Below are 27,911 nucleotides of genomic sequence, written 5' to 3' on the forward strand. Positions count from 1 at the left end.
TTCAACAGTGTGACCATCTATTCCTGGTGATTTTCCACCTAACATATTGTTGATTGCTATCTAGTTCTTCAATACACAAGTCTTCTTCCATGTTTTTACAAAAGTTTTCATCCTGGTCTTTTTGAAAATGTTGGAGTTTTTCCATGAGGTACAAACAATTTTCTTCTGAAAAACACGACGAGTCCTTTTCATTTGCCTTTGTTTTTCCAGATTAAAGAAAAATGTGGAATGTTGTTCCCCTTCTTCCTTCCATCGTGCTCTTGAGCGGATGAATGCTCCTTTTGCTTTTTCTAGATACCTTGGATCAAGTTGAGATTGAAGGTCCTTCGGGTGGACAATTTCCTCCTCTGATAAGTCCAGTTTGGAGTTTAATCTGCTTATACCATTTGTAATTTCAGATAATTTGTGCTTTGTAGTATTTGATATTTGTTTACTTATCCAACAGAGTACCAGAGTACCCCCAGCAGGGGGCGGTGTACTGCCCGCAGTGACAGTGTGCTGCCTGCAGTGACAGTGTAGCACCAGCAGGGGGCCCTGCAGCGCGCAGCTTCGTATGCAGGATTGTAGGGAAGAAGAGAAGCCTCTGCATGTACCACAGCTAATGGCTATCAGCTAAATGTGAACAAAGCCACATTTTCGGCGTATTTAAGCTGGAAACTCGTCACACTGCCACAGTTTGTATCTGTTTCACTTAATATCCGCTCCCGTTATCCGTCTGTCGGCCCCGCGGCGCGTCGGTGACAAGGTAAGCCCTGAGCATCGGCTGCTAGTTAGCGTTAGCATTAGCCCTGCAACAGAATGAAGATGGAACGCATCAGAAGATTTGTTGTCATTTCAGTGGTCCAACTGCCTGTGCCTCTGACTGTCGGTGATGTCGGTTAATATTTACGTCTGTAAGCCTGAAGCTCATAGATCGTTGTGTATCCGTGCGCCCCAAACAACCAGATCAATCCGCTGACAGCAGCTGTATCCCTCCGCCGCTGCTTGGACCTACCGAGCTGAGGATGGAGATGTTGGTTTAGTTTAAAAAGATTTTTATTTCCTCCGAGCTTTCTGAAGACACACTTTTTGTTTCAGGTTCACAAATGTCCCGGCGCAGGTCTGTTTCACCTGGATACAGGTATATACACACACACACACACACACACACACACACACACACTCTTACAGAACGTGTGTCTGATGTGGGGTTGTGTTGATCCTGGTGTGTCCTCAGGAGCTTCCCGTGGGCGGAGCCAGACTTTGACCATCAGCTGGACCGAAACCCCCCTGAGGACTTCAGGGAGGAGGAGCTGTACTCAGGAGGTCACAGAAGGCCTCCTCCACCTGGACGCCCCCCCTTCAGGGGGCCGCATCAGTTGGGGCCGGTGGACCTCCACCCCCAACTCAAGGAGCGGTTCTCCCACCTGCAGTGGGACGGCGGGCGAGGAGTGGAGCAAGGGCGAGGTTTCAGACCGCACTTCCCCCACTTCAACCACAGGGGGCGCTCGTCTCGGTCACCCACCAGGTTACCAAGGGAACAGCTGCCCCATGCAGCCCCCCCACACCGGGGGAAGGAGCAAGGCAGAGGGAGGGGTCAGTTCAGGGAGCTGAGCCCCAGGGGGAGGTCGGAGGAGGAGGGAGGGAGGAGGAATACACAGCGGCCCCCCCCTCCTCTTCTGCACCACGACAGGAGCCCCCCCTTTAAAAGGCACCGAGCAGATTCGGATGAGAACCACCACCCGGGGTAAATCACCCCCCCCCCTCTTCAGGACATCAGGAGGTCTTTCTTTGTCCTTCTTGAGGGGCAGTCAGCAGTGTAACCGTCAAACCACATCCTGGACTGGTTCCCAATCAGGGCTAGTTCTGAATCAGAACTATTTCCAGATCTGGTTCCAGACCAGGACTGATTTCAGACCAGAAGCCGACGAAAAAGAAATAAAAAGTTGTAGTGAGAAAGAAGAAGTGAGAAAGATCATGGACATCTGGTGTGAAGACGATGTACCGCGGTTGTCTGTTGCTAACCATTAGCCACTATCCGGCTAAAGGGGCAGGATTTGCTCTTTCAGTCTGGACCAATCAATGAGTCAGTTTCTTTCTTCTCTGGTCACTGTTCGTTTCGGGCGATAGCGCCCCCCAAACCAGCAGCTGTTGTAATTACATGACGTCGCCAGGCAGTTTGTCTGCAGCGTGAAAGCAAACCGAACCAAATAAAGAGTTAGAAGTTGCCAGAACGTCAGATAAACACGTTAGTTGGATTCAGCCCAACCCACAAACTGTCCCGTCGATTTCGCTCAGCAGTTTTTCCGATCTTTTTCCTCAGTTTTCTGAGTTTGTTTAATTTTATGATGCATTTTGCAAATTAATTTGCGTGTTGAACGTAAAGATTAGAGACGCGGTTTCTCTGCAGTTCTGGGTTCGTTTCGGTGTCATTAGGCTAAGAAAGAATTCTCTACAGTCACCATCGTTAACCGATACCTGCGCCTGATTCCAGGGTCTTCTCGGCCTGGTCCGGACTGTGATTTGATCCGTTACACCCTGATGGCGCTCTGTCCCTCACATGTTTAGCTCAAGAGCTCGGTGCTGATCTCCGTTGTGTGTTTGAAGCTACTTGTGACGGCTGTTTGTGTCTTTGCTGAACCTGTCACCTCCTCTTATGCCGTCACAGGTTCAGAGCTCAGGAGGAGTTTTGGGGACAGGGGTACTCGGTGGGCTCTCCCAGGGGGGGGTTTGGAGGAAATGCTCGAGAGGATCTCCCTCCCACAGACGGTCTCCCCTACAGAGACGACTTCCCCCCTCGAAACCACCCCCCCCGTAGCGAAGAACTACCCCTTAGAGATGACTTCCGCCTGAAAGACGACTGGCCCCGAAGAGGCAACCACCCCCAAAGAGACGATCAACCCCCCAGAGATGACCACCCCCGAAGAGACAACCACCTCCCCAGAGACAACCACCCCCGAAGAGACGATCACCCCCCCAGAGATGACCACCCCCGAAGAGACAACCACCTCCCCAGAGACGACCACCCCCGAAGAAACAACCACGCCCCCAGAGACACCCTCCCCCCCAGAGACAACCACCCTCGAAGAGACGACCACCCCCCCAGAGTCAACCACCCCCGAAGAGATGACCACCTCCCCAGAGATGGCCGGCAGTCTGGGCCAATTATCGTAGACCATGGTCACCGTGCAGGGAGCGGTCGAGAACCACCACAATGGGAGGAGTTTGGCGGAGACAGGAAGGCGGGGCCTGACGGTCCTGGCTACAAGCAGAGGAGTCAGGAGCAGTTCAGACACGACTCAAGAGAGCATCGTTTTCAGGATCTTCGTGGACCAAGGAGGAGCCCACCACCCCAACAGGACAGATCCCCCATGAGGTTTGAGAACCGAAGTGGACCCCTGAACCACAGACAAAGTGGCACCTCCCATCAAATGAGAGACAACTACAGTCACAATCGTGGTGCGAAAGCCGGATTGCCCCAGACTCAGACCCGCTTTCTACAGGCCTCCCAGCGATACCAGGAGGTGCCTGAGGAGGCGCACAGGGGAGGGTATGCACCGTTGAGGGAGGCCCACACAGACCCACTGCTGGAGGACGACACCTGGGTAGAACCGGACCGACACCAGGACCCTGACCACAAAATGACCCATCAGAGGCAGCGCGTGTGGAAGCATTCCAAAAAAGAAAACACTGCCGTGGCCACGGAGGAGACGCTAACCATCAAAGTGGACATGAGCCGTCCGGCGCAGCACAACAGGTAGAGTACTGCACTTAGACAGGGTGAAGGGTCAAAGTTCACACTCTCTTTCTAAACTCCCCTTGAAACTTGGGAAGGAAGCTGCTGCGCAGGGCGCCATGCTAAAGAGTACCACACCGTGAAGGCGGGCACTATGCTGCACAGGGCACCACGCCTCGTATCACGATGCCACACTGAAGAGCACTCCACAGGGCGTCAGGTTGTAGAGTGCCACGCTGCAGTCAGAGGTTTTAAACCTGTTCACCAGAGTCAGACTGATGGAGTTAATCTGCAGGATTCAGAAAGCTGTTTCATGGAGGATAACCTCAGACACCAGTGAAGTAATGACACCGTCTTCACTCTTCAAAGATTTGAGACCAGATCAAACTTCACCAAGAAGTCAGTCAGAGGAAATTGAAGACACTGAAGAGGAGTTTCTGGTGCGCGTTGGAAAAGCTTTGATGAATGAAGGAGTTTCTAACTAAAACTACAGCTTCAGCTGTGTGATGTTCTCTGCAGAAGAAGGAGGCCAGTCCCATGAAAACCTGATATTTATAGAGATGTTCCTCTTAGAGTTGGTCTGGTCTCCACCTGGAGAGGAGAGACCAGAACAACTCAATGTACTGTCCTGTCAGAAGGCGATCCTGTCTCATTAGATGGAACCATGATGTAACACCGCAAGCCTCAGACCTACCAGCTCCTGGCCAAGACGTAACAGGTCCTGGCCAAGACCTACCAGGTCCTGGCCAAGACGTAACAGGTCCTGGCCAAGGCCTACCAGGTCCTGGCCAAGACGTACCAGCTCCAGCCCAAGACGTACCAGCTCCAGGCCAAGACGTACCAGCTCCAGGCCAAGATGTACCAGCTCCAGGCCAAGACGTACCAGCTCCAGCCCAAGACTTACCAGGTCCTGGCCAAGACGTACCAGCTCCTGGTTAAGACGTACCAGCTCCAGCCCAAGACGTACCAGCTCCTGGTTAAGACGTACCAGCTCCTGGTTAAGACGTACCAGCTCCAGGCCAAGACGTACCAGCTCCTGGCCAAGACGTACCTCAATCAGGGGAAGATCCACAAATTCCCCTGAACATTTTGCCAGGAACTACAAACTTTTTGCAGCTCAATTTGACAAGTTCTCACAAGGTTCTACAGACTTCTTGTGATGTCTGATTTTTCATGACGGCAAGGTTACCTTGGTGAATGGAGAACAGCAGGTTGCAGGAAGAGTTGACCTCACGAACATCTCGGATTGTTTCAGGTGGACTAGAGGTAGAGTCCATCTACTTCCTGTTTGCTAATCAAGATTCGGTATTATAATCCCATCAAATAGAACACCATTCCTCGTTCATGAACAAAACCATTTTTAATATCTAGTGCTCATTGTTTAATCAGCGAAAAGCAATATTTCATTGTAAATATTTTGGAATTCTTAAACTGAGATTGAGAAGCAGCGAGGTGCTGGACCTCCGAAGATCCAGTAAACGGAGCAACAACATACATTTTCAATGCACTTTGCTGGAATTGGAAAGTTAGCAGAAGGTTTCTGATGGTTGTTACACAAAGAAGCGATCAACGGAACATGAAATGTTCGGGAGACTCAGACGGGACAAACTTGTCAGCGTCCGGGGAAGGTGGGTTGTACCACCATGTTTACCCACCGACAAGAACTGACGCAAGAGATTCAAAGACATGAAGAAAGTAGAGCAAAACTGGAGGCAACAGAGAAACCAGCCGAAACTAGAGGTCGTAGGAGCTTCAGATCGCCAACAGGAAGAAAGTCTCAAACAGGAAGTTCTTTGTACCCAAAAATGTCTGATACCCCTTTTCCACCAAGAAGAACCAGGTATTAGTTTGGTGCTGGTGCTCATGCCCATGCTTACTTTGGTTCAAAGCTCGCAACTTCTAAAAACAGGTTGCATTCCTGTTGGCAAGGAGCCAAGTAAGGGGCACAACATTCCGTTACTGTAAATGTCAATACGTCATTGCTTACGTTGGCGTTTACCCAACAACGATGGAGCAGCTCATGGCGTCGTGTGAGCGTTGTTCCTGGCTTTGCAGTTCTACATTGAGATCTGGAGCTGAAAAAGCCAACTGGCAGTGGCTACCTGCGTTTTAAAAAGGCGGTTCTGCATTTCCACCAGTGTCGCTGGTCCCAATAACCCCGCCCCCAGCCCCTGATGTACTCAGTCCTTAGCTCTGGCCCAGCAAAGAGTTGGTGTTGCTCAGCACAGGCTTTGAGAGTCTAGAGCCGGAAACACAAAGAACTGATGCCAAGTTATGCCAGACCCGAACTAGACCTGGAACCAGCTCGGTGGAAAAAGGGTATGAGACAGGAAGTTCTTTGGACCTGATAACGCCTCAGACAGGAAGTTCTTTGGACCTGATAACGCCTCAGACAGGAAGTTCTTTGGACTGGGCCACCAGGTACAACACAAGTGAATGAGATGAAAAACCCACATGAAAGCGGAAGACGAGGACGTTTTCAAGAGGGAGCTAATGTTTCAGTGATATTTAATAACACAAGGTCAGAAATTTAAAAGGATGAAGAGATGTTTACCAAGACTGAACTCCTCAAACACCAAACCAGCCTCCATCAAATGATGGTGAAGAAGAGGAGCAATGAGGGATTCAGAATGGGAAATGTTATCCACTCATGGAAGAAGAGAAGAAACGAAGAGCAGAGCCAAACACCCGAGATGTCAAGGCTTCGCCCAGGAAGCTACCAGAAGGTGGTGGCTGGAGGAAAACTGGACTCCTGATGGACGAGCTGGTTTAGATGGAGACTGTCAGGACTCGTCATAGTGAACTGAGAGACACTAAAGAGACCAACAGCAACGAAGCTGTGAACGTCTTCTGCTGTGAGGTCTGGAGAACAATCAGCCTCCATGTTCCTGATGTAAGGACAGGAGCTGAGGAGCATCCATCTGGATCTCCTCCAGGAGACGCAGTGACACCGTGGAAGCAGAACCAGAGTCCAACTATGAAGAATCAGATGTTTGAGATGAAGATCAGGACTACAAACCCTCACTGAGACCTAAGAAAAGAAAAGAAGTGTGAACTTTGACCCAGCCGTCAGACCTACTGGGTTCTTCAAATCGTCTCTTATCTTCTCTAAACCGTCTCTGTTCCTTCTCTAAATGTTTTTTCATCACATTAAGTGGTTTGAGTTCCTGGGGAACCTCTGTAGTTGAGATCAGAGGTTCTAGGTGGTGGACGGTAAGTGTGCGGTAAGGTAAAGACTCTTTCTTTTCACTTATTTGTTCTTTCAACTCATTTGATGTTTTGAGTGTAGATTAAAGACCAATCAGACGGTCAGAGGAGCTCATTAGGAGAACATGTAGAGTTGACTTCAGTCTGTCTGTCCCCCTCCCCCCCAGCACCCTGTCTTACTCGGCAGACAGACAGCTCTCCTTGGACCTGGTCCATGTGGGTCGTCAGCGTCTGGACTTCCTGCCCATGCTGGAGCACTCTGGGACATTCCAGGAATCCAGCATACACAGTGGAACCTTCGCCCAGGAAATCATCACACTGGTGCACCAGGTCAAAGGTCAGCACAGAGAACCAGGTGTTACAAACATCTTCTGAAACGTCTGCTGGACAACAACGTGTGTGCTGCTTCTTCTCAGATCAGTACTTCAGAGGAGGAAGTTTGACCCTAGACCAGCGGTTCTCTGCTCCTCCAAACATCAGCTGCAGCGAAGAGGAGGCTCAGGAGCTGACCCTGGACCGGCGGTTCAGCTCCAACAGGTGAGGAACGCCACCTTGGAGAACCTCCTTCATCCCGAGTTTCTGTGGTGAAGGTTCTGGTGTGGTGGAGGTTCTGGTGTGATGAAGGTTCTCCAGTGGTTAAGGTTCTCTTGTCTCTGCAGAGGCTTCAGTCTCAACATGAGCTCCCTGCTGGATGAAGATGATGATGAAGAGCCGTTCTTGTCCATGCTACATATTCAGGTAACGACCCGCCTCCTGTCACCATCTGATGATGTCACAGTGGCTGATGATGACATTCTGATGACATCTGATGACGTGACCATGAGTGGTGGCATCATCGCGGAGGTGATGACATCATCGCGGAGGTGATGACATCATCGCGGAGGTGATGACATCATCACGGATAGCTATCTGGTGTCTGCAGGGACTGAGCCAGCCACCAGTTCGAGGTCCAGGTGACCTGAGACACGACCTGGAGAGGAGGCGGCAGGAGAAGCTGGAGGAGGTGAAGGTGACCATCCCAGGGAGCAGCGGGGCACAGCGCCCCCCAGCTGCAGCCAAGTGAGACACCTCCCCTTCCCCGTGATAGGAACACACTGCTGCTCCAGCATTATCCTCACGCCTGTGTGTGTGTGTGTGTGTGTGTGTGTGTGTGTGTGTGTGTGTGTGTGTGTGTGTGTGTGTGTGTGTGTGTGTGTGTGTGTGTGTGTGTGTGTGTGTGTGTGTGTGTGTGTGTGTGTGTGTGTGTGTGTGTGTCTGTGTGTGTGTGTGTGTGTCCTCAGGCAGCAGTACAGCAGGATGGAGGACAGGACGGTGAGTGAGAACAACTGTTAGCCTTCATGGACACACTGAGCTCCCACTGACTGTCCAATGTGTTCCTCTGTCAGGGGCCCAGGAGAGAAGTGGCCCCCCATGGGCCCGCCCCCCCCAGGAACCAACGCTTCACCAGCCGACGGCCCAACTTCCACTGCGGCTCCACAGGTACCTGGATGCACCACGTCCGTCTTCCATCCTCTTTCTTCCGTCTCCGTGTCCTGTCTCACTGAAGCTGTCTCTGCTCACAGGTTCAGACCGCTGACCCAGTGATCTCTGGACTATGTGGACGTCTCTGGTTCAGACCGGTGACCTCTGGACTGTGTCAACCTGTGAAGAAGCTCCTGTGGTTCAGTCGTTCATGTCAGACTTCATGTTCTCACGTTGAGATGGAAATAAAATGTTTTTTGATTCTTCATGAGCCCCGTTTGAGTCCAACCACCTTCACACTGCTGTGTGTGTGTGTGTGTGTGTGTGTGTGTGTGTGTGTGTGTGTGTGTGTGTGTGTGTGTGTGTGTGTGTGTGTGTGTGTGTGTGTGTGTGTGTGTGTGTGTGTGTGTGTGTGTGTGTGTGTGTGTGTGTGTGTGTGTGTGTGTGTGTGTGTGTGTGTGTGTGTGTGTGTGTGTCCAAGAATATTTGGTTAGTTTCAGATGTGGCGTTCCATTCTAAGTCTGGAATCCTTGTGGTGCAACACTTTTTCACCATGTGAGCTGCTTGGGACATGATCCAAGTCAAAAAGATCTACCTACTTCAAAAATGCAAAAGTTATATTTATTTATAAACAAATTGAGAAGTCTTTATATGTACAATGTATGTTGGTGTACCTTGCATAACACAGCACAATTAACTATGTAGATTTGTTGTCATGACCTGAGTTTACTGTGACGACTTGCACTGAATGGAAGCAGCCAGGGACGCCTGGTCTGGACAGCAGCTGCTGACCGGCAGCCTCAACCACGCTTCCAAAGGATCATCAGTCATGGTGGAACGGTTCTTTGACTTCATGATCATGTGGGAAAAGGCTGACTCACAGAAATAAGTGCAGCCCAATAATGTGGTCAAGGAGGAGGCACACTTCCTCATGTTGGGCTGCTTTTCCTCTGAGTAAGTTCCAGAACTGTCCATGAGCTCTGGACTTCAGCTCAATGTCGGCTTGTAGTGTCAGAATCTCGTCCTCCACTCCTGAAGAGTTCAGGCGAAACAGTTTGGTGATGCGAGTGAATCAACCTCAGCATCTTCCTGAAAACAAAAGCACAGGAATGTGGCAACTGACTCCAGCAAAGAAAAGTCTTGAAACCGTTTGTCCAACTCAGACAGAGAGTTGTCTCATAGCGTGCACTGTCAGGTTTCACACAGGCCTTCTCTTACATCTCCAGCTCTGACGCCAGGTTCTGGGAGTTTGCCGAATCATGGCGCCGCAGCCTTGAGGAGAGATGTTTGAAAGCGTTAACTGAGCTGATCATATTGATCACCGCTTTGCCTTTTCCTTGCAGCTCTAGATTAAGGTCGTTCAACCCGTTTGTCAGATCGGTTCAAACAGCCACTGACCGTCATTTAGTTGCTGGTATTCTACATGTCCAGCGACACGGAAAAACTCCTTAATCTCCGGACAGAACTCTCGGATATTGTTGCAGGAAGTTCCCTGGACTAAGCCACCTCACGTCACAGTGCAGCAACAGCTGAGAGCGGTCGCAGGCAGCCTTCTCCAGATGTGCAGGGAATAACCGTCTTATAGAGCAGGCGAGCTCCGTTGCCACATCCATGATCTCTTTGAGCATAATGCTTGTTGATGGATTATGCAGTGGTAATTCAGGAAGTCAGGGGGAAGCATGGTCCTCCCTGCGCTCGGCAACAAATCCATTCATTCGGCCAACCATTGCAGTTGCTCCATCTGTGGTGATGGACACCAATTTGCACGATGGGAGCTGGGTTTTCACCATAAGGTTTTTGAAGGACTGAACTATGTCCTCTCCTGGCGTCTGTTCTTTCATGGGCAGTACTGGTGATAGCTCCTCTTTAGTAGTCATATCGGTAAACACCATACCAATGAAACGTCTGTAGACTCGTCCAACCGCAGTGAGAAACATTGGCAATCTGCAATGTCATTTCAAAGTTGCTGGCTCAAATCCTCGGCCATGGCTTCACTGCGCCATGTAACTGTACTTCTTGACAGCTGGAGCGTTTTGATCGAAGATAATATTCCTGCCTTGTTTTTAACGTCTCTGCAGTCAGCTGCTTCAAGGAATGCCTCTTTTACCATCTCAACGTCTTGGAAGGACTTCTAGTTCTTAACGATGAGGTGACTCACCCGGAACGATGCTTCGGTGTTGTCTTTCGCCTTTAAAGTTGGCTGTGAGAAGAATGACTGCTGTCCAAACAACCGGCATTTCGGTTCCTTCACATTTCCTCTTTCTCAGCTCGCTTTTCGGCGGAAAGTCGGTGTCGCATTTTCTACCAACAGTCCGATAATGCCGCTCCACATTTCCCTTCTTCGGTATTGTGATGGTAGAATGGCAGGTGAGGCATACGTGCTGCTGAAATGTCATCGTGAAAAAGAAGGTCCTCCTCCCATTCCGTATGAAAGTGATACGTTTTTGTCTTCTCACTTGGTCCAGCTCCACCACTCATTTTTATATCCTTTATTGAGTTTAAGAGAACATACTGAGGGCTCCATATTGGAGGTAACTCTCCGGCGGTTGAGCATGTGCAGTGACCTAAGTGTCTGATGTCATCTGACTGGCTGCATTGTATATCAATCAAGTGACGGGATGGATGATAGGCAGACATCAGATTATTATTATTTTTTTTTGATTTAAATATTTTTATTATTTTTCCACAAACAAAACACAATTATATATACATATCAATGCTTGTATAAAACTCTTCAAACACAACCCCCCCCCCCCCCCCACCCAACAGAACAAACAGAGGGAGACCATTGACTCATTCTGTATGGCTTTGGTACTAAAAGAAAAACTAAACAAAAAACAAAACAAAACCGGAGAAAAAACAACAAAAAAGAAGAAACTGAGGTTCTGTTTTATAGTTGTGGACATACAGTACCTTCGTCCCTTCCTCATGCAGTCATCATTGCAATGTATCTGCCCCATTTCTGTTTATATTTGTGCACCTTATTTGTGATCCTGTAAGACATATTTTCATATGCAGCAACCTTTGACAGTTCAGCGGTCCATTCATCAAATGGGGGAGTTCCTGGGGATTTCCAGTGTCTGAGCAGAATTTGTTTTCCAATCATGATCACAGTCTGTGTCCAGTCCTTCAGTGCATTAGGCAAGTTCAGCAAAACCTTTGAGTGTCCAAGAACATACAATGATGAACAGAAATCCAAGTGTACACCTGATACATTTTGTATAAAATTATGTATTCTCATCCAGAACAGTTGAATTTGTGGACAAGACCACAGCACATGTATTAAAGTACCATCACAGTGTTTACATTTCCAACATAATGTTGAATCTAGCAACCCCATTCTAAATAATCTACTTGGTGTCCAATAAAAGCGGTGTAATATTTTAAACTGCATTAGTCTCACTCTTAGGTCTCTGGATAAAGTACAACCATTGGCACATATTCTTGCCCACTCCTGGTCATCAAAAGAAATCCCTAAATCTTTTTCCCATACCCATTTCAGAGAGGCCATGTTTTTATTCTCACCGAGGCTGAACAACAACTTGTAATATTTTGAAGCCTCCCCCCCCCCCCCCCCCCCCACCAAATATCTTAAAAATTTCCTTTACTGGATCTGCAGTCTGTGGGGCCCGATAGTGTGAACTAAACACTCCTTTCAAAGCATGACGAATCTGAAAGTACTTCCACATGTGGTTCCTGCCCAGCCCATATTGTTGTGATAGATCCTCGAATGATTTAATTATATTTCCACTGTACAGGTCCCCCATAGTGCAAATCCCTTTATCCAACCATTCAGTCCATAAGAAGGAAACTTTATTAATACAAACTTTTGGATTCAGCCAAATACTCGATGTGCAATTTAAATAAGGGTCAACATCTACAATCTTTAGAATTTTTTTCCACATCTCCTGAAGATGTGATATAATAGGGTGGAATTTGTCACCCTTCCTAATTTTGCTTGACAGACAGTTTATTCGTGGTAAAGGTGCTGCTGCAGATTGCTCTATGGAGTGCCATGGTGGGGCCCTTTCTGGAGGCAATGCCCAATGTGCAAGGTGTCTCAAGCTGTATGCATAGTAATAAAAGAGTAGTCTTGGAAGTCCCAGGCGCCCTCTTTCTACAGGCTGTTGAAGTTTCCCAAGATGCATTCGTGGGCGCTTACCATTCCAGAGAAAATCTTTACAAATAATATCAAATTTTTTGAAATAACTTAGAGGATCTGTAGGGGGAGAGAATGTAGCAGATAGTTGAGTTTTGGAATTGAATTCATTTTAAGTGCATTAACCTTACCCCAGAGAGACAAGGACAATGATGACCAACGTTTCACATCGACAGAGATTTTTTGCATCAGTGGGTCAAAGTTCACTTTAATAAGATCATCCAGATGAGGAGGAAACAGAATGCCAAGATATTGTAAACCCCGCCTAGGCCAGGAGAAATTACCCTCCTGAAACAATGCTGTGGGACAAAACTTTGTCAATGGCAGGGCCTCTGATTTTGCCCAGTTAACTTTATACCCTGAAAATTTGGAGAATGAGTTAATTATATTAAGCACTGAAGGAATAGATACCCGAGGATCCGATACAAAGAGCAAAATATCATCCGCGTATAACATCAATTTATGAATAGATCCCTTGATGTCAATTCCGCAAAAGTTCTCATCCTGTCGGATCGCTGCTGCTAGTGGTTCTAATACTAAGCAAAACAAACCCGGGCTGAGTGGTGAGCCTTGTCGGGTTCCCCTGCTCAGTCTAAAGTAACATCTGATTTTTTTAATGCCAGGCGGTCTACCCACAATACCTTTGTGATCGACTGGTAGATCACAATCAACGTAATGAGCACCCCTGTGCTAGAGCAACAGATTCAATTTGTTCTAATCTCCAGAGGAAGCTTAAATTTAATCTCCAGAGGAAGTTTATATTTAATCTCCAGAGGAGGAAAGTTTAAATTTAATCTCCAGTGAAGGAAAGTTTAAATTTAATCTCCAGAGGAAGCTTAAATTTAATCTCCAATGGAGGAAAGTTTAAATTTAATCTCCAGAGGAAGTTTAAATTTAATCTCCAGAGGTTTCACATGTTTTGTGACGCCTTTTCACCGTTTGCATTTAAAAAACAGCTCCAGTGATTTCTGAAGTTATTTGAAACAAGAATTTGAAGTAGCTGAGTTTATTCAAAATAATGTTGTTGTTTTTTTTTTAATGATTTAATCCCTTTGTTTCTTCACCACTGATTGTGTAAAAAGAAATTCTAGAACAAAGTCGAGTCCTCGGAGAACCAGAGCATCTCTCGTTCCTGATATTTAATAGTTTGTTTTAAAGCTGAACTTTCTTCTGCAGTGGAACCAGGTTCTACTGGAACCACAAACCTGGAGCCAACAGGTCTACAGGGTCTTGTTTCTGGTCCCCGGTGGACGTCATGGTCTTGGTTCTGTTTTTGGTTCTCGTTTCAGGTGGACTACATGGTCTTGGTTCTGGTCTCAGGTGGACTACATGGTCTTGGTTCTGGTCTCACGTGAGAACAAAGAGTCAGTCCACATGTCCCCGTTAGAGGGCCCCCCACCGCTCGTCGTTCCCTGATTGGCTGCTCGCCCACCAATTGCGTGGCGCTTCACTGGGGCCGTCCAGCACGACGCTCTGTGATTGGTCCGGACGTTTGGCGCCTCTGGAGCGTGCGGCGGACTCGGAGAGCGGTTTGAACGGAGTCCGGCTCGAGGCAGAACCAGGTACCGAACCCGGACCAGACCCGGTCCACACGCTGCTGTTCCCCCGCACGGAGCCAGCACTCGGCTGGACCGGATCAGAAGGCTCCTTGCGGACCGTCCCAGGTTTCCTGAAGCCGGTTTCTCTGAAGCTAGGTGCTAAGCTAGCCGCCGAGCTAACGTCGCTAACCCCGCGCACAAAGGACCACTCCCCCGGTGTGTCGGTCCCGGTGGGCCCGCTGGATGAGCACTGAGTCCCCGCTGGATGAGGACAGACCCGCCGCTCAGGTAAGACCAGCTGTCAGGGTCCGGGGCTGTAGCTGGACAGGTGGCTCCGGCTTAATGACACGGACGTTCGCTGCTCGCTCGCCGGGTGTCATGACAAGTTCTGCTTCCGGAACGAATCCGTTCCAACACGAACCGATCTGGTTCACTTAACCACGCGAACCCGCCCCGAACCGAGCAGGACGACCAGGTGTACCTTTCCCGGGACCGGGACTCGGTCTAGTTTCCAGGTGAACAGGTCCGGCTTCTTGCAGAGCTCCATTTCCGGATGGAAGCACCTTCCAAAGGGGACCAAAGTTTTCATAACAGCAGTGTCCTGAACGATCCCCAGCAAAACCGTTCTTTGTCCACCAGTACCTCAGAACTTGAAGGAAACGTTTGTTGTTTTTGTATTAATGTAGGAACTTCCTCTAAAGCCTCGTTTCCATGACAACGTTTCATCTGAAAACTCAAAAATGTTTCACATTTACGCCACAATAACACGGATGTTCTTGTGGACAGACCACCAAGTTGCATTGTTATTATGGTGACTGTCACAATAAAACTACCAAGTTGGATTGTTATTAGGGTGACTGTCAAAATATAAGTACCAAGTCCATGAGAATATGGACTGGGAGACCACAGTGGAAACTTTGTTCTGATTGGCTCTACTGAGCATGTCGACAACTGCAAGTTAGTGCCAACATGGAGACCAGGAAAAATGTTTCCTCAGGGGTCTTCCATATTGAGATAGTCCGGGACTCTGTTCACTTGGGAGGCGGAGCCGAGAATGTTCACCCCTTCATTTGGTTGGTTTGCTTTCACATTGACTTTCGAGACAGGCTGGAAAGAGTCACGCACTTCCACCTGCTGCTGGTTTGGGGGCGCTGTCGCCTGAAACAAACTCTGACCAGAAAGGAAGTGAAGAAGAAACACGGCTCATTGATTGGTCCAGACCAAATAAGGAAGTCCCGCCCCTTTAACCCATGGTGTCTCGGCGAGTTCACTTGTGGCTTATGGGTAGCTACAAACAACCACGATATATAGTCTTCAGACCAGATATAGATGAGTCTTCCTCTCTACTTCTTCCTGTCTACTTCCTTCTCTCTACTTCCTCCTCTCTACTTCCTCCTCACTGCCTCTTCCTCTCTACCTCTTCCTCACTACCTCTTCCTCTCTACTCCACCCTCTCTACTCCACGTCTGGCCGTAAGATATTTCCCTACTATTTCTTTCTGCTTCATCTGACTCCCTCGGTTAGCTTTGTTTGTTTACTACCCAGAATGCATTGTGCTCTACATCACGTCCTCTAACCCCGCCCACTAGAAAGATTGTTAGTAAACGAAGTGAGACCAGAGATCTTTTAGCAACGGTTCAGAGATGGTGGGAGTGTTCACCAAACGGTTTGTTCCTGAACAGACTGGTCCAGATCAAACAGGATGTGAAGAGACTCTGGTCCAGATCAAACAGGAGGTGAAGAGACTCTGGTCCAGATCAAACAGGATGTGAACAGACCCTGAAGAGACTGGTCCAGATCAAACAGGAGGTGAAGAGACTCTGGTCCAGATCAAACAGGATGTGAACAGACCCTGAAGAGACTGGTCCAGATCAAACAGGATGTGAACAGACCCTGAAGAGACTCTGGTCCAGAACAAACAGGATGTGAACAGACCCTGAAGAGACTCTGGTCCAGATCAAAGAGGGGGTGTGAACAGACCCTCTGGCTACACGACGACGTAGCTCGAGAGTTTCCAGAAAGTTCCACCTTGGCTGCCGTTTTCAAATGGTTGCTTTTTCTACAGTCTACCCTCAGGACGTTTGGTTTTGACAGGACATTTGATGTAGTGAAGTTCTAGAGAACCAGGTAGTTGTGTGTGATCAGTAACATGAATTGTATTTAACGTCATCAAATAGAGGTTGGCTGTCTGTCCCTCAGGTGGACCATGGTGCTGACGGGGAAGCGTTCGGACAAAGGTCCGGCCTGCTGGAAGAGGAGAGTGAAGTCTGAGTACATGAGACTCCGACAGCTGAAACGCTTCAGACGGGCCGACGAGGTCAAGGTGAGACGAGGGGAGGGGGGGACGTGAGGGAGAGAGGGAGGGAGGCGAGGAGAGGATTGAGACACACTATTATTTCTAGATGAACTATGGATTGACATAAACTGTCATTCACCCCCTGTATTTCCCCCTCTGTCTCCCCCTTTATCTCTGTCTCCCTCTGTGTCTCTGTCTTCCCTGTGTCTCCCCCTCCAGAGTATGTTCAACACCAACCGGCAGAAGATCCTGGAGCGGACGGACCTTCTGAACCAAGAGTGGAGGACCCGTCGGATCCAGCCGGTCCACATCATGACGTCAGTCAGCTCCTTGAGGGGGACCCGAGAGGTGAGCAGACCACCAGGGGGCGCACCTTCACGCCATCTTGGTCCTCTTCCCCCACACTGAGCGGTTTCTGTCACGCAAACCGGCTTGAACCGGTTTTGCTGAAGTCCAGATAGGCGACTGGAATTGGACTGGATTCTTCTCAAGTACACTCTGTGTCCACCCCATGAACAGTGTCTGTGTGTGTGTGTGTGTGGGCGCAGTGCACGGTGGACAGTGGGTTCTCCGAGTTCTCCAGGCAGGTGATCCCCCTGAAGACCCTGAACGCTGTGGCCTCTGTTCCCGTCATGTACTCGTGGTCTCCGCTGCAGCAGAACTTCATGGTGAGCATAAGGAACACTGGGGTTGGGGGGGGGGGTGGAGAATGGAGGCTGATTGTGTGTGCGTGCACGCTTTCAGGTGGAGGACGAGACAGTACTCCACAACATTCCCTACATGGGTGACGAAGTCCTGGACCAGGACGGGACCTTCATTGAGGAGCTCATCAAGAACTATGATGGAAAAGTCCACGGAGACCGAGGTGAGTTTTCCTCCCAAGCTGCACTCCGGCACAGTTCAGTACTTGATATGTACTGACTGAATTCCCTCGGTACTCCCGAGTACTGATTCACGTAAAACCAAACGGTACCATGTTTCGGTACCTGAGAGTGCCTCCCTGTGACTGAGAGAGGAAGAGTAGGAGATTTAGTGTATCAATCAAAGTCTTTCCTGATGATCTTCCTACAGGAAGCAGGTTGAAAGTGAAGAGTAAAGGTCCTAGGACAGAATCCTGAGGAACTCCAGGTTTAACATTAGTCTGTAGAGTCGTTAAGATGAACATGTCTGATCGACCAGGTCAGTCCTGTTCCTGGCACCCAGGTCAGACCTGGTTTTGGTCCTGGTTCTGGTCCCCAGGTCAGACCTGGTTCTGTCAGTATAGCTGCTGTGTGACTCTGTGTGACGTTGGGTTGTTGCGTTGACGCCGCCGTGGTTCCAGAGTGTGGCTTCATTAACGACGAGATCTTCGTGGAGCTGGTCAGCGCTCTGGCTCAGTACAGCGACAACGAGGATGAGGACGAGGAGGAGGACCAGGACTTCAAGGTGGACCTGTGTGACGGGAAGGAGCACTCGGAGGACCAGCGCAAGGACGCCTTGTCCACCCAGGGTGAGTCTGACAGGACCTGGAGACACACAACGCCGTACGGTACGGCAGGGAGCTGTGATTGGCTGAGCGCAGGTGTTAGCATTAGCATGTGTAGCCGACAGCTACTGAGGTGTTGGTGGTTTGCAGGTCGCAGCCTGGACAGCAAGAAGTTCCCCTCAGACAAGATCTTCGAAGCCATTTCCTCCATGTTCCCCGACAAAGGTTCTACTGAGGAGCTCAAGGAGAAGTGAGTGAGTGTGTGAGTGTGTATATATATATATATATATATATATATATATTACAGGTGTGTGTGTATGTACAGTAAAACCTCTGATGTAGGAATGCCCTAAAATCCAAGGGCAAGTGATCCCTGAAGACAGGTGTCCTCTCTTCGGAGGGTCACAAGGACAAATAGTAGGACCAGTTATATTGAATGAACCAAACACCAAATATTTTATGGTTAGTTGAAAGCAAATGACTGAACCATATGTGTGTATAAGATGTATAGATAATAATTATTAAATAAGATTTAATTTACTTCAGGGACCACAGACAGTCCAGTTTCATCTTGAGTGGACCAGACTGGTCAAATATTGCTATAATAACCTTTAAATTTACACTTCAAAGTTTTTCTTTGTTGTGGTCACAGTGGATGTAGTGAAATTATCTATATTTTTACAAGATCAAACTGTTAGTACTGAAAAGGATTACAATCTCAACATAAAGTAAATTTTAATGAAACATTCTGGTGCAAAATATAATGAAATGTCAAAATAAACTTGTATAAATCCTTTAAAACCTCCTTGCTTGGTGGGACCAGATTGGAGCCTCTTGGTGGGTTTTGGCCCACGGGCCTTATGTTCTCTGCTGTTCGGGGAAAGGGAAACTTTAGTGTGCGCAAAGTAGATGTGACGTCAAAATCGTCATCCACCCTGTGCACCAGGCTCCGACCCTCTTGAGGTCGAACGCGCGATCCGCTCGCTCTGACTGCTCATGCTCCAGAGCGACTGTACTGAACTATCACAATTTAAAAACAAATAAAGATTCAGAGACTCAGAACTCCTGAAGTGAAACATAAAGTACTTTGGTTTGCCAGGACACACTTGTAAAAGAGATTATTAATCTCAGTGTGGTTCTCCTGACTAAATAAAGGCTAATGGAAATGGAAAGGTGGAGAACGCCGAGCAGCAGAAGTGGAGATAGTTTCGGGATCGTTGCGTTACGTGATGGAACGTTAAGGAAGTGAACCAGGACTGGAGTATGGATACAATCGTGTATCACCCGCAGCCCGGCACAGTCTGCAGACACGTAATGCAGAACTCATGGAGAAGCTGACGGAGAGGAGCTTCACAGAGCAGCACCACCATTATTAAGATCTCAAAACTAATCTTCTGACACCACAACATCTGAGTTTTCCAATAATCGGGTCCAGCCGGAGTATTTTGGCCGTTTTAGTGACGATCAGGTTGAAATTCACCAGGAAAACCAGTCGGTTGTCCTGGTCAGGCAGGTTGTCCTCATTAAGGTGTGTTAACATGTAAATATGTGTCCGTGCTCAGTGACATGTCCAGTACAGGGTGTCGCTCTTACCGGGTCTGCTTGTCAGAGGTTCTACTGTAAATATTACAGGTGTGTGTGTGTGCTGCAGGTACAAGGAGCTGACGGAGCAGCAGCTTCCCGGTGCTCTTCCTCCTGAATGCACGCCGAACATCGACGGTCCGAACGCTCGCTCAGTGCAGCGTGAGCAGAGTCTGCACTCCTTCCACACTCTGTTCTGTCGACGCTGCTTCAAATACGACTGCTTCCTACACCGTCAGTACTACACCATCACTACACATCACTACACCTGTACTACACATTACTATTCCTGTACTACACCAGCATTTGCTCTCCGTTCACTGTTCATGTTCTCCTCTCGTAGCGTTCCATGCTACACCCAACACATACAAGAGGAAGAACCTGGAGAACCTGGTGGACAGTAAACCCTGCGGCTTGGACTGCTACATGTACCTGGTGCAGGTCGGTGAAACAGGCTAATGCTAATCACAGCTACTTTATGAAATATTGCTGCTTGTCCAGAGTGACTATTGTCACTGGCCAATCAGCACACGGCTGCATTGTGGCTCCGCCCTCTGGAACCGTACTGCTGTGCTCGCTGCCTCAGCGGAGGAGTGACCAACAATGGTAATGGTTGGGTACGGTACTCTCCACAGGTTTTCTCAGTGGAAACACATGAAATTCTGTACAGAACTGTCCTGAACGGACACATACTGCGCAGTGGAAACGAGGCTATACAACAAAAATTAATGAATGAAACGCTTCAGTAACTGTAACTGAGTTACTTTGTCGTTGAAGTTGCTGCTAACATTAACGAGCTGAAGTATCTTTCTTTCTAAAGTGTTAGTTTTTCCAGTGTGTCAGGTTACTAAAGTGTTAGTTACTTTAATGTAACTGTCCTGCAGGACAGCGTAGTCTCAGACTACCCGGCGGGTGTGGGGGCGGAGAGGCCTAAGACGCCATCCAAACGGCCGGCGGGGCGTCGCCGAGGTCGTCTGGCCAACAGCCGTCCGTCCACACCCACCGTCTCCTCGGAGACCAAGGACACAGACAGCGAGCGCGAAGGCAGCAGGGAGGACGAGCGAGACGACGACAACGATGACAAGAAGGACGACAACAGCAGCAGCTCAGGTGGGCAACCACATCTCACTGAGACACCGGGACACTGATACACAGGGACACCAGGGGTCGATCTTAAGAAGCCAGTCCAAGACTAGTACATATTTCTACAGACTACTACACATTTCCGATGGCTCGTCTGTGGGACCAGTGCAAAATTAGAAATTTCCGATCCAACCTGCGGAGATTTCTGATCCATGAAGCCTCGTCTGCTTCACTGTTACTGAAATGACTCCACAGTGTTTCCCTGCTGCTGCTCTGCTCGCTGGCTGTAAACTGTGGACTAGATTTCCTGAAGGGAGGCGGGTCTCAATGAGACCAGGAGGAATGAGTCAGGAAATCCTTTCCACAGTTTGCAGCCAGCCAGCGAGCAGGCTAGGGAAGTAGCACTGTGCTATCCAACGTTTCATCACATGTTGCTGTTTAGATCTATTTTGTGCTCAAAACACCACAAAGCAACGTGGATGTTAGCAAAGCCGTAGTCCAGCGAGGCGGCGCTCTGCAGCCAGACGTCAGCGTTTTAAAAGTCCAGCTCGCCAAGGAGAACAGCACTGACATCAAAACAACGTACAGCAGCTCCTCCAGGCTGTCAGCAGGCGATTCACACCTCCGTGAAGCTGCGTCCTACTCCGCGCTAAACTCCCTGAAAATAGTCCCAATGGTTGGAGCTGCATTAGAGCTGGAAACATTCTGTTGGTGCTGCGCTGCTAAAGAATTTCCCCCGGGATTAATAAAGTCATTCTGAGGGTTTAAAGATAAAACTAGTTTATTATGAGACGATGACGTCACGCAGACCCCCACATTGTCCAAATGAAACAAAAACAGTTTGTACTGTTTCCTTCTCTGACCTGATACTATCCTCAAGTTGCATTTTGGGAGAATACATGTATACATTAGTACATTTCATACTTGCCTGTAGAGAGGAGTTTATTACAATAATAATAACAATAATGATGATAATATTAAAGCGAATAGAGCTCTGCTATCAGAATCGTATGGGCAGATATACAAATTTGGGGATCGGAAGTGAAAAAACATGGATGGGTGCTTCCCTACTGCAGTGTAGATGAGCACGTTCCTGAAGCTGTCCCTCCATCAGACACCTGAAATAAGAACGTCTGAATGTTCATGAATTGTGCTTCAATATTTGTTTTCAAAATATTTTAGTGACAAACTGGATCCACATTTTGTCAGTTTGTGTTCTACAGTACTAGACTCTGTCATGCATCTAGTCACTGAATAATATCAGTTAATGTACGATGCAACTTATCTTTTGTCTAAAACTAGTCATTAATTCTCTGGTACGCACGGGACGGGGGACGACTACATTCTGAGCCGTTTTTCTAGTTTGTTGCCACCATGAGGGAAGAAAACTCTAAGCTGATGTACCGGCAACACAAAATGTAGCATTTATAAAAGAGCAATTGTTATTTCTATGATGATGATTTTAATATAACTAAATATATTTCACTGGGTGCAGGACTAGTGCAACCCATGGCTCACTAGTCCGCTCAACTAGTGGGGGAAAAAATTAAGATCTATCCCTGGACACTGAGGCACAGGGACACTGAGGCACAGGGACACTGAGAGACTGATACACTGAGAGACTGATACACTGAGAACATGAAGTCCACCAGTACCACAGACAGGCATCCTCAGTACACAACATAGTTTCAGTACTCCTTCAGCTTCCTGCCTCAGATTGTAATTTGACTCTCTCTCTCTCTCGCTCTCGCTCTCGCTCTCGCTCGCTCTCTCTCTCTCTCTGTGTGTGCCTGTCTCTGTAGAGGGGAACTCTCGCTGTCAGACTCCAGTGAAGATCAAGTTGAGCAGTGAGCTGGTGGACTGGAGTGGAGCTGAAGCTTCTCTCTTTAGGGTTCTCATCGGGACGTACTACGATAACTACTGCGCCATCGCTCGACTCATTGGAACCAAGAGCTGCAGACAGGTGAGGCGTGGCAGTGCAGACAGACGGGTGAGGCGTGGTAGTGCAGACAGACAGGTGAGGCGTGGTAGTGCAGACAGACGGGTGAGGCGTGGCGTGGCGGTGAAGACAGACAGGTAGCAGTGATGTGAGACCTCATGTCCCTGCAGGTGTACGAGTTCCGTGTCAAAGAGTCGAGCATCATCGCCCGGGTGCCAGCGGAGGACGAGGACACGCCCCCAAGGAAGAAGAAGAGGAAACATCGACTGTGGGCCACACACTGCAGGAAGATCCAGCTGAAGAAAGGTCTGACACACACACACACACACACACACACACACACACACACACACACACACACACACACACACACACACACACACACGACCCTGACAGAACCTCTCACACACACACACACACACACACACACACACACGTCACATGACCCTGACGGAACCTCTCACACACACACACACACACACACACACACACACACACACACACACACACACACACACACACACACACACACACACACACACACACACACACACACACGACCCTGACAGAACCTCTCACACACACACACACACACACACACACACACACACACACACACACACACACGTCACATGACCCTGACGGAACCTCTCACATATCTCTTTGACAGACGGATCCTCCAATCATGTGTACAACTACCAACCTTGTGACCACCCTCGCCAGCCCTGTGACTCCTCCTGTCCCTGTGTCACCGCCCAGAACTTCTGTGAGAAGTTCTGCCAGTGCAGCTCGGAGTGTGAGCCTACACACACACACACGCACACGTCAATGAGTTGATAACGGCTCATGAAAGAAATAAGGAACCAGGCTCTAGTTAAGTGTGTGTGTGTGTGTGTGCGCAGGTCAGAACCGGTTCCCGGGCTGCCGCTGTAAGGCTCAGTGTAACACCAAGCAGTGTCCCTGCTACCTGGCTGTGAGGGAGTGTGACCCCGACCTGTGTCTCACCTGTGGAGCTGCAGAACACTGGGACAGCAAAAACGTCTCCTGTAAGAACTGCTCCATCCAGAGAGGAGCCAAGAAGGTATGACGTGCAGACACAGGGACGTGCAGACACAGGGACGTGCAGACACAGGGTCGTTCAGATACAGAGACGTGCAGACACAGGGACGTTCAGACACAGAGCCGTGCAGATACAGGGACGTTCAGACACAGAGATGTGCAGATACAGGGAGTGCAGACACAGGGTCGTTCAGACACAGGGACGTGCAGACACAGGGACGTTCAGACACAGAGCCGTGCAGACATAGGGACGTGCAGACACAGAGACGTGCAGACACAGAGCCGTGCAGACACAGAGACGTGCAGATACAGAGCCGTGCAGACACAGAGCCGTGCAGACACAGAGACGTGCGGACACAGAGACGTGCGGACACAGGGATGAACAGCTCTAACGGAAGAAGCTCTTATTGGAGTCATGCGATCTCCTGCTGGTTCTACCTCCTGATGTTCCTCATGATGTTCTTTACATGTTCATCTTGATGTTCCTCCTGATTCTCCTCACATGTTCCTCCTGATGTTCTTTACATGTTCATCTTGATGTTCCTCACATGTTCCTCCTGATGTTCTTTACATGTTCATCTTGATGTTCCTCACATGTTCCTCCTGATGTTCTTTACATGTTCCTCTTGATGTTCCTCCTGATGCTCCTCACATGTTCCTCCTGATGTTCTTTACATGTTCATGTTCTAGTCCAAACGACCCACGCTGCCACTGACCCGGCATTTGTTGTGTTTTTAGGATGTTTTTTTTCTCTCATCTGTTTTTACTGTGAAGCTCTTTGTGACTCCATGTCTGTGAAAAGCGCTATAGAAATAAAATTTACTTACTTACATTTTACTTACTTCATCTTGATGTTCCTCACTTGTTCCTCCTGATGTTCCTGCTGTTCCCAGCACCTGCTGCTGGCTCCGTCAGACGTGGCCGGGTGGGGCATCTTCATCAAGGAGCCGGTGCAGAAGAACGAGTTCATCTCGGAGTACTGTGGAGAGGTGAGACGTCCTCACAGGGTGGAGGAGGGGTGGAGCAGGAGCTCCTCTAAGGGTGGAGGAGAGGTCCTCGCATGGTGGAGGAGGGGTGGAGGTCCTCACACAGTGGACGAGGAGCTCCTCACAGGGTGGAGGAGGAGGGGTGGAGGTCCTCACAAGGTGGAGGACCAGCGTAGGTCTAACTGTGTGTGTGTGTGTGTGTGTGTGTGTGTGTGTGTGTGTGTGTGTGTGTGTGTGTGTGTGTGTGTGTGTGTGTGTGTGTGTGTGTGTGTGTGTGTGTGTGTGTGTGTGTGTGTGTGTGTGTGTGTGTGTGTGTGTGTGTGTGTGTGTGTGTGTGTGTGTGTGTGTGTGTGTGTGTGTGTGTGTGTGTGTGTGTGTGTGTGTGTGTGTGTGTGTGTGTGTAGATCATCTCCCAGGATGAAGCCGACCGTAGAGGAAAGGTCTACGACAAGTACATGTGCAGCTTCCTGTTCAACCTCAACAATGGTAATGCTTTATGTGTTTGTTTGTTTCTCTGTGTGTGTGTGTGTGTGTGTGTTGTGAAGAACTGGTGAATGTTGGTAAATTTTCTCTGTGTTCCAGACTTTGTTGTCGACGCCACGAGGAAAGGAAACAAGATCCGCTTTGCGAACCACAGTGTGAACCCCAACTGCTATATGCTAAAGGTACCACGCTGCGCTGATGCTAACCTCACGCTAAGCTGACGCTCACCCAATGCTAAGCTAGTGGTTCCTGGTGTTGCTCTCTGCAGTGATGATGGTGAACGGAGATCACAGGATCGGAATCTTCGCTAAGAGAGCCATTCAGACTGGAGAGGAGCTGTTCTTCGACTACAGGTGGACCACACACACACACACACACACACACACACACACACACACACACACACACACACACACACACACACACACACACACACACACACACACACACACACACACACACACACACACAGTGTCTTCAGAGAGCTGCAGAGTGACCCATTAAATTATGTCTGAACCTGTTCCTGCAGCTCTGATTGGTCCGTTCCTGCAGCTTTATTGTGGCGGTGTACTTCCTGTGTGCAGGTACAGCCAGGCGGACGCTCTGAAGTACGTTGGCATCGAGCGCGAGCTGGAGATCGCCTGATCCCACCTGGCTGCTGGCTCCGCCCCCTCAGGGTTCTCCCCTCCAACCCGAACCCCTCTGTCGGCTGCTGACCCCGCCCCCTCAGGGTTCTCTCCTCCAACCCGAGCCCCTCTGTCGGCTGCTGGCCCCGCCCCCTCAGGGTTCTCTCCTCCAACCCGAACCCCTCTGGTGCTAACACGGTTTGGACGTGTAAGATTTCAAAATAAAGTACTTTTTGGTTTTTCACAGCGGTGCTTGTAATTTGACACCAGCCTCGTCAGGCTCTTCTGTCACGTTCCCCACAATGCCTCGAACGTCAAATAATTTGACACCAGCCTCCTGACCTCAGTGGACCCCTGCACAGGCTCTTATTTCGAAATCAAGCCTGAGACAAAAATGTGACACAATAAAAGACTTTTGAAAGGATGTTTGTTTTGAATTTTTCTGAAAAATAATAATAATAGTGTTTCTGTGGAAGCGGTTCTTCAGGGACCTCCAGTAGCCTCAATGCTAGTTAGCATCAGATCCTCTAGAGTCCTGGTCCAGTAGAGTCCTGCTTCACTGGGGGTCTGACTGCTGATAGTGGACACACTGAAGAGGGACCCCGTGAAGAACCAGGACCCAGTGAGGAAGTTCTACTAGTTAACATTACTACCAGTGTGAAGGATGAAAGATGGAGTGGGCGGGGCTAATGTGTTAATATTGTTAATATTGTCAGTGTGGAGGAGGGGTGGGCGGGGCTAACAGGTGTGCAGGTTCACATGAGGGTTTCATTCTCACCAAAACCCAGAAGGAAATGATGAGCTGAGGGGAAAGCATGAGGGCACCCACACACACACACACACACACACACACTTTTCTGAGTTTCACCTGCATCAGGACACGACCGCCTCCATTATTTCAAACCAGGTGTTTCAGGTCGACTGAAGAGTTTCAGGAACAACAACTTCAATCAATGGAGGTGATCAGTCCTTCTGGGTCACTGCCATCTGCACTGGACAACGGTGGAACCAGAACCTGGAGCTTCAGGTGGAACCAGAACCATTCTGAACAAAGTCCCTTGTTGATTTGAAATGGAGAGAAAAGCTGTGGAGGAGAGAAAGACTCGAATGTTAGAGAACAAGTTGCTCGTTAAAGAACGAGTCTCTCATTAAAGAACGAGTCCCTTGTTAAAGAACGAGTTGCTTGTTGAAGAATGACTCGCTCGTTAAAGAACGAGTCCCTTGTTGAAGAACGAGTTCCTTGTTAAAGAAGTCCCTTGTTGATGGAGTCGCTCGATAAAGAACGAGTCCCTTGTTGAAGAACGAGTCGCTTGTTGAAGAACGACTCGCTTGTTGAAGAACGACTCGCTCATTATAGAACGAGTCCGTTGTTGAAGAACGAGTCGCTCGTTAAAGAAGTCCCTTGTTGATGGAGTCGCTCGATAAAGAACGAGTCCCTTGTTGAAGAACGAGTCGCTTGTTGAAGAACGACTCGCTTGTTGAAGAACGACTCGCTCGTTATAGAACGAGTCCGTTGTTGAAGAACGAGTCGCTTGTTGAAGAACGAGTCCCTTGTTGAAGAACGAGTCCGTTGTTGAAGAACGAGTCGTTGTTGAAGAACGAGTCGTCGTTAAAGAAGTCCCTTGTTGATGGAGTCGCTCGTTAAAGAACGAGTCGCTCGTTAAAGAACGAGTCCCTTGTTGAAGAACGAGTCCCTTGTTAAATAACGAGTCGCTCGTTAAAGAACGAGTCCCTTGTTGAAGAACGAGTCCCTTGTTGAAGAACGAGTCCGTTGTTGAAGAATGACTCGCTCGTTATAGAACGAGTCCCTTGTTGAAGAACGAGTCGCTTGTTAAAGAACGAGTCCCTTGTTGAAGAACGAGTCGCTTGTTAAAGAACAAGTTCCTTGTTGAAGAACGATTTGCTCTTCAGAAGGTGAAAAACAAGATGGCTGCTCCTCAAACCAGCAACAAATGTTATCAGGAATCAATCTGAGCAAAGATCCTCCTGAGGAACCCTCTGCTCTGGAGGAGGGGGAGGAGCAGGAGGAGGAGCAGGAGGAGGGGGAGGGGGAGCAGGAGGAGGAGCAGGAGGAGGGGGAGGAGCGGGAGGAGGAGGGGGAGGAGGAGCAGGAGGAGGGGGAGCAGGAGGAGGAGCAGGAGGAGGGGGAGGAGCGGGAGGAGGAGGAGCGGAAGGAGGGGGAGGAGCAGGAGGAGGAGGGGGAGGGGGAGCAGGAGGAGGGGGAGGAGCGGGAGGAGGAGCAGGAGGAGGGGGAGCAGAAATAAAAGTGAGGAGCAGGAGGAGGAGGTGAGTGAATTTGAGTTGACAGACTAG

At 49.0% G+C, this 27,911-nt stretch overlaps 2 protein-coding genes across 2 annotated transcripts; both read left to right on the forward strand.

The window, feature by feature from the left end:
* The first annotated feature begins 551 nt into the window (after positions 1-551).
* Positions 552-8,650, forward strand: LOC308125462 (uncharacterized protein). Its single transcript, XM_080489216.1, has 11 exons — positions 552-745; positions 1,078-1,120; positions 1,217-1,726; positions 2,648-3,736; positions 7,090-7,259; positions 7,339-7,459; positions 7,582-7,660; positions 7,845-7,981; positions 8,203-8,233; positions 8,308-8,401; positions 8,485-8,650. The coding sequence occupies exons 2-11, from the start codon at positions 1,086-1,088 to the stop codon at positions 8,496-8,498; spliced, it is 2,280 nt and encodes a 759-aa protein (XP_080345342.1). The 5' UTR covers positions 552-745; positions 1,078-1,085; the 3' UTR covers positions 8,499-8,650.
* Positions 8,651-14,029: 5,379 nt separating this feature from the next.
* Positions 14,030-26,021, forward strand: ezh2 (enhancer of zeste 2 polycomb repressive complex 2 subunit). The gene is given in 20 exon segments (XM_080489215.1): positions 14,030-14,368; positions 16,280-16,403; positions 16,596-16,724; positions 16,925-17,044; positions 17,121-17,241; positions 17,698-17,865; positions 17,992-18,091; positions 19,493-19,656; positions 19,766-19,863; positions 20,307-20,532; positions 22,308-22,468; positions 22,615-22,750; positions 23,115-23,240; positions 23,347-23,525; positions 24,397-24,492; positions 24,894-24,975; positions 25,072-25,142; positions 25,145-25,154; positions 25,241-25,325; positions 25,557-26,021. Coding segments are annotated over 20 exon segments (2,280 nt in total). The 5' UTR covers positions 14,030-14,345; the 3' UTR covers positions 25,618-26,021.
* The last annotated feature ends 1,890 nt before the right edge of the window (positions 26,022-27,911 follow it).

The sequence above is a fragment of the Lipophrys pholis genome (assembly GCF_963383615.2).
Source record: "Lipophrys pholis genome assembly, chromosome: 20".
Classification (NCBI taxonomy): Eukaryota; Metazoa; Chordata; class Actinopteri; order Blenniiformes; family Blenniidae; genus Lipophrys; species Lipophrys pholis.

Bases quoted from the DNA above. Each gene is read 5' to 3' on its own strand.
- LOC308125462 (XM_080489216.1), top strand. From the start codon at position 1,086: ATGTCCCGGCGCAGGTCTGTTTCACCTGGATACAG. The intron at 3,737-7,089 runs GTAGAGTACTGC...CCTCCCCCCCAG, and splicing joins CGTCCGGCGCAGCACAACAG to CACCCTGTCTTACTCGGCAG. The intron at 7,982-8,202 runs GTGAGACACCTC...GTGTGTCCTCAG, and splicing joins CGCCCCCCAGCTGCAGCCAA to GCAGCAGTACAGCAGGATGG.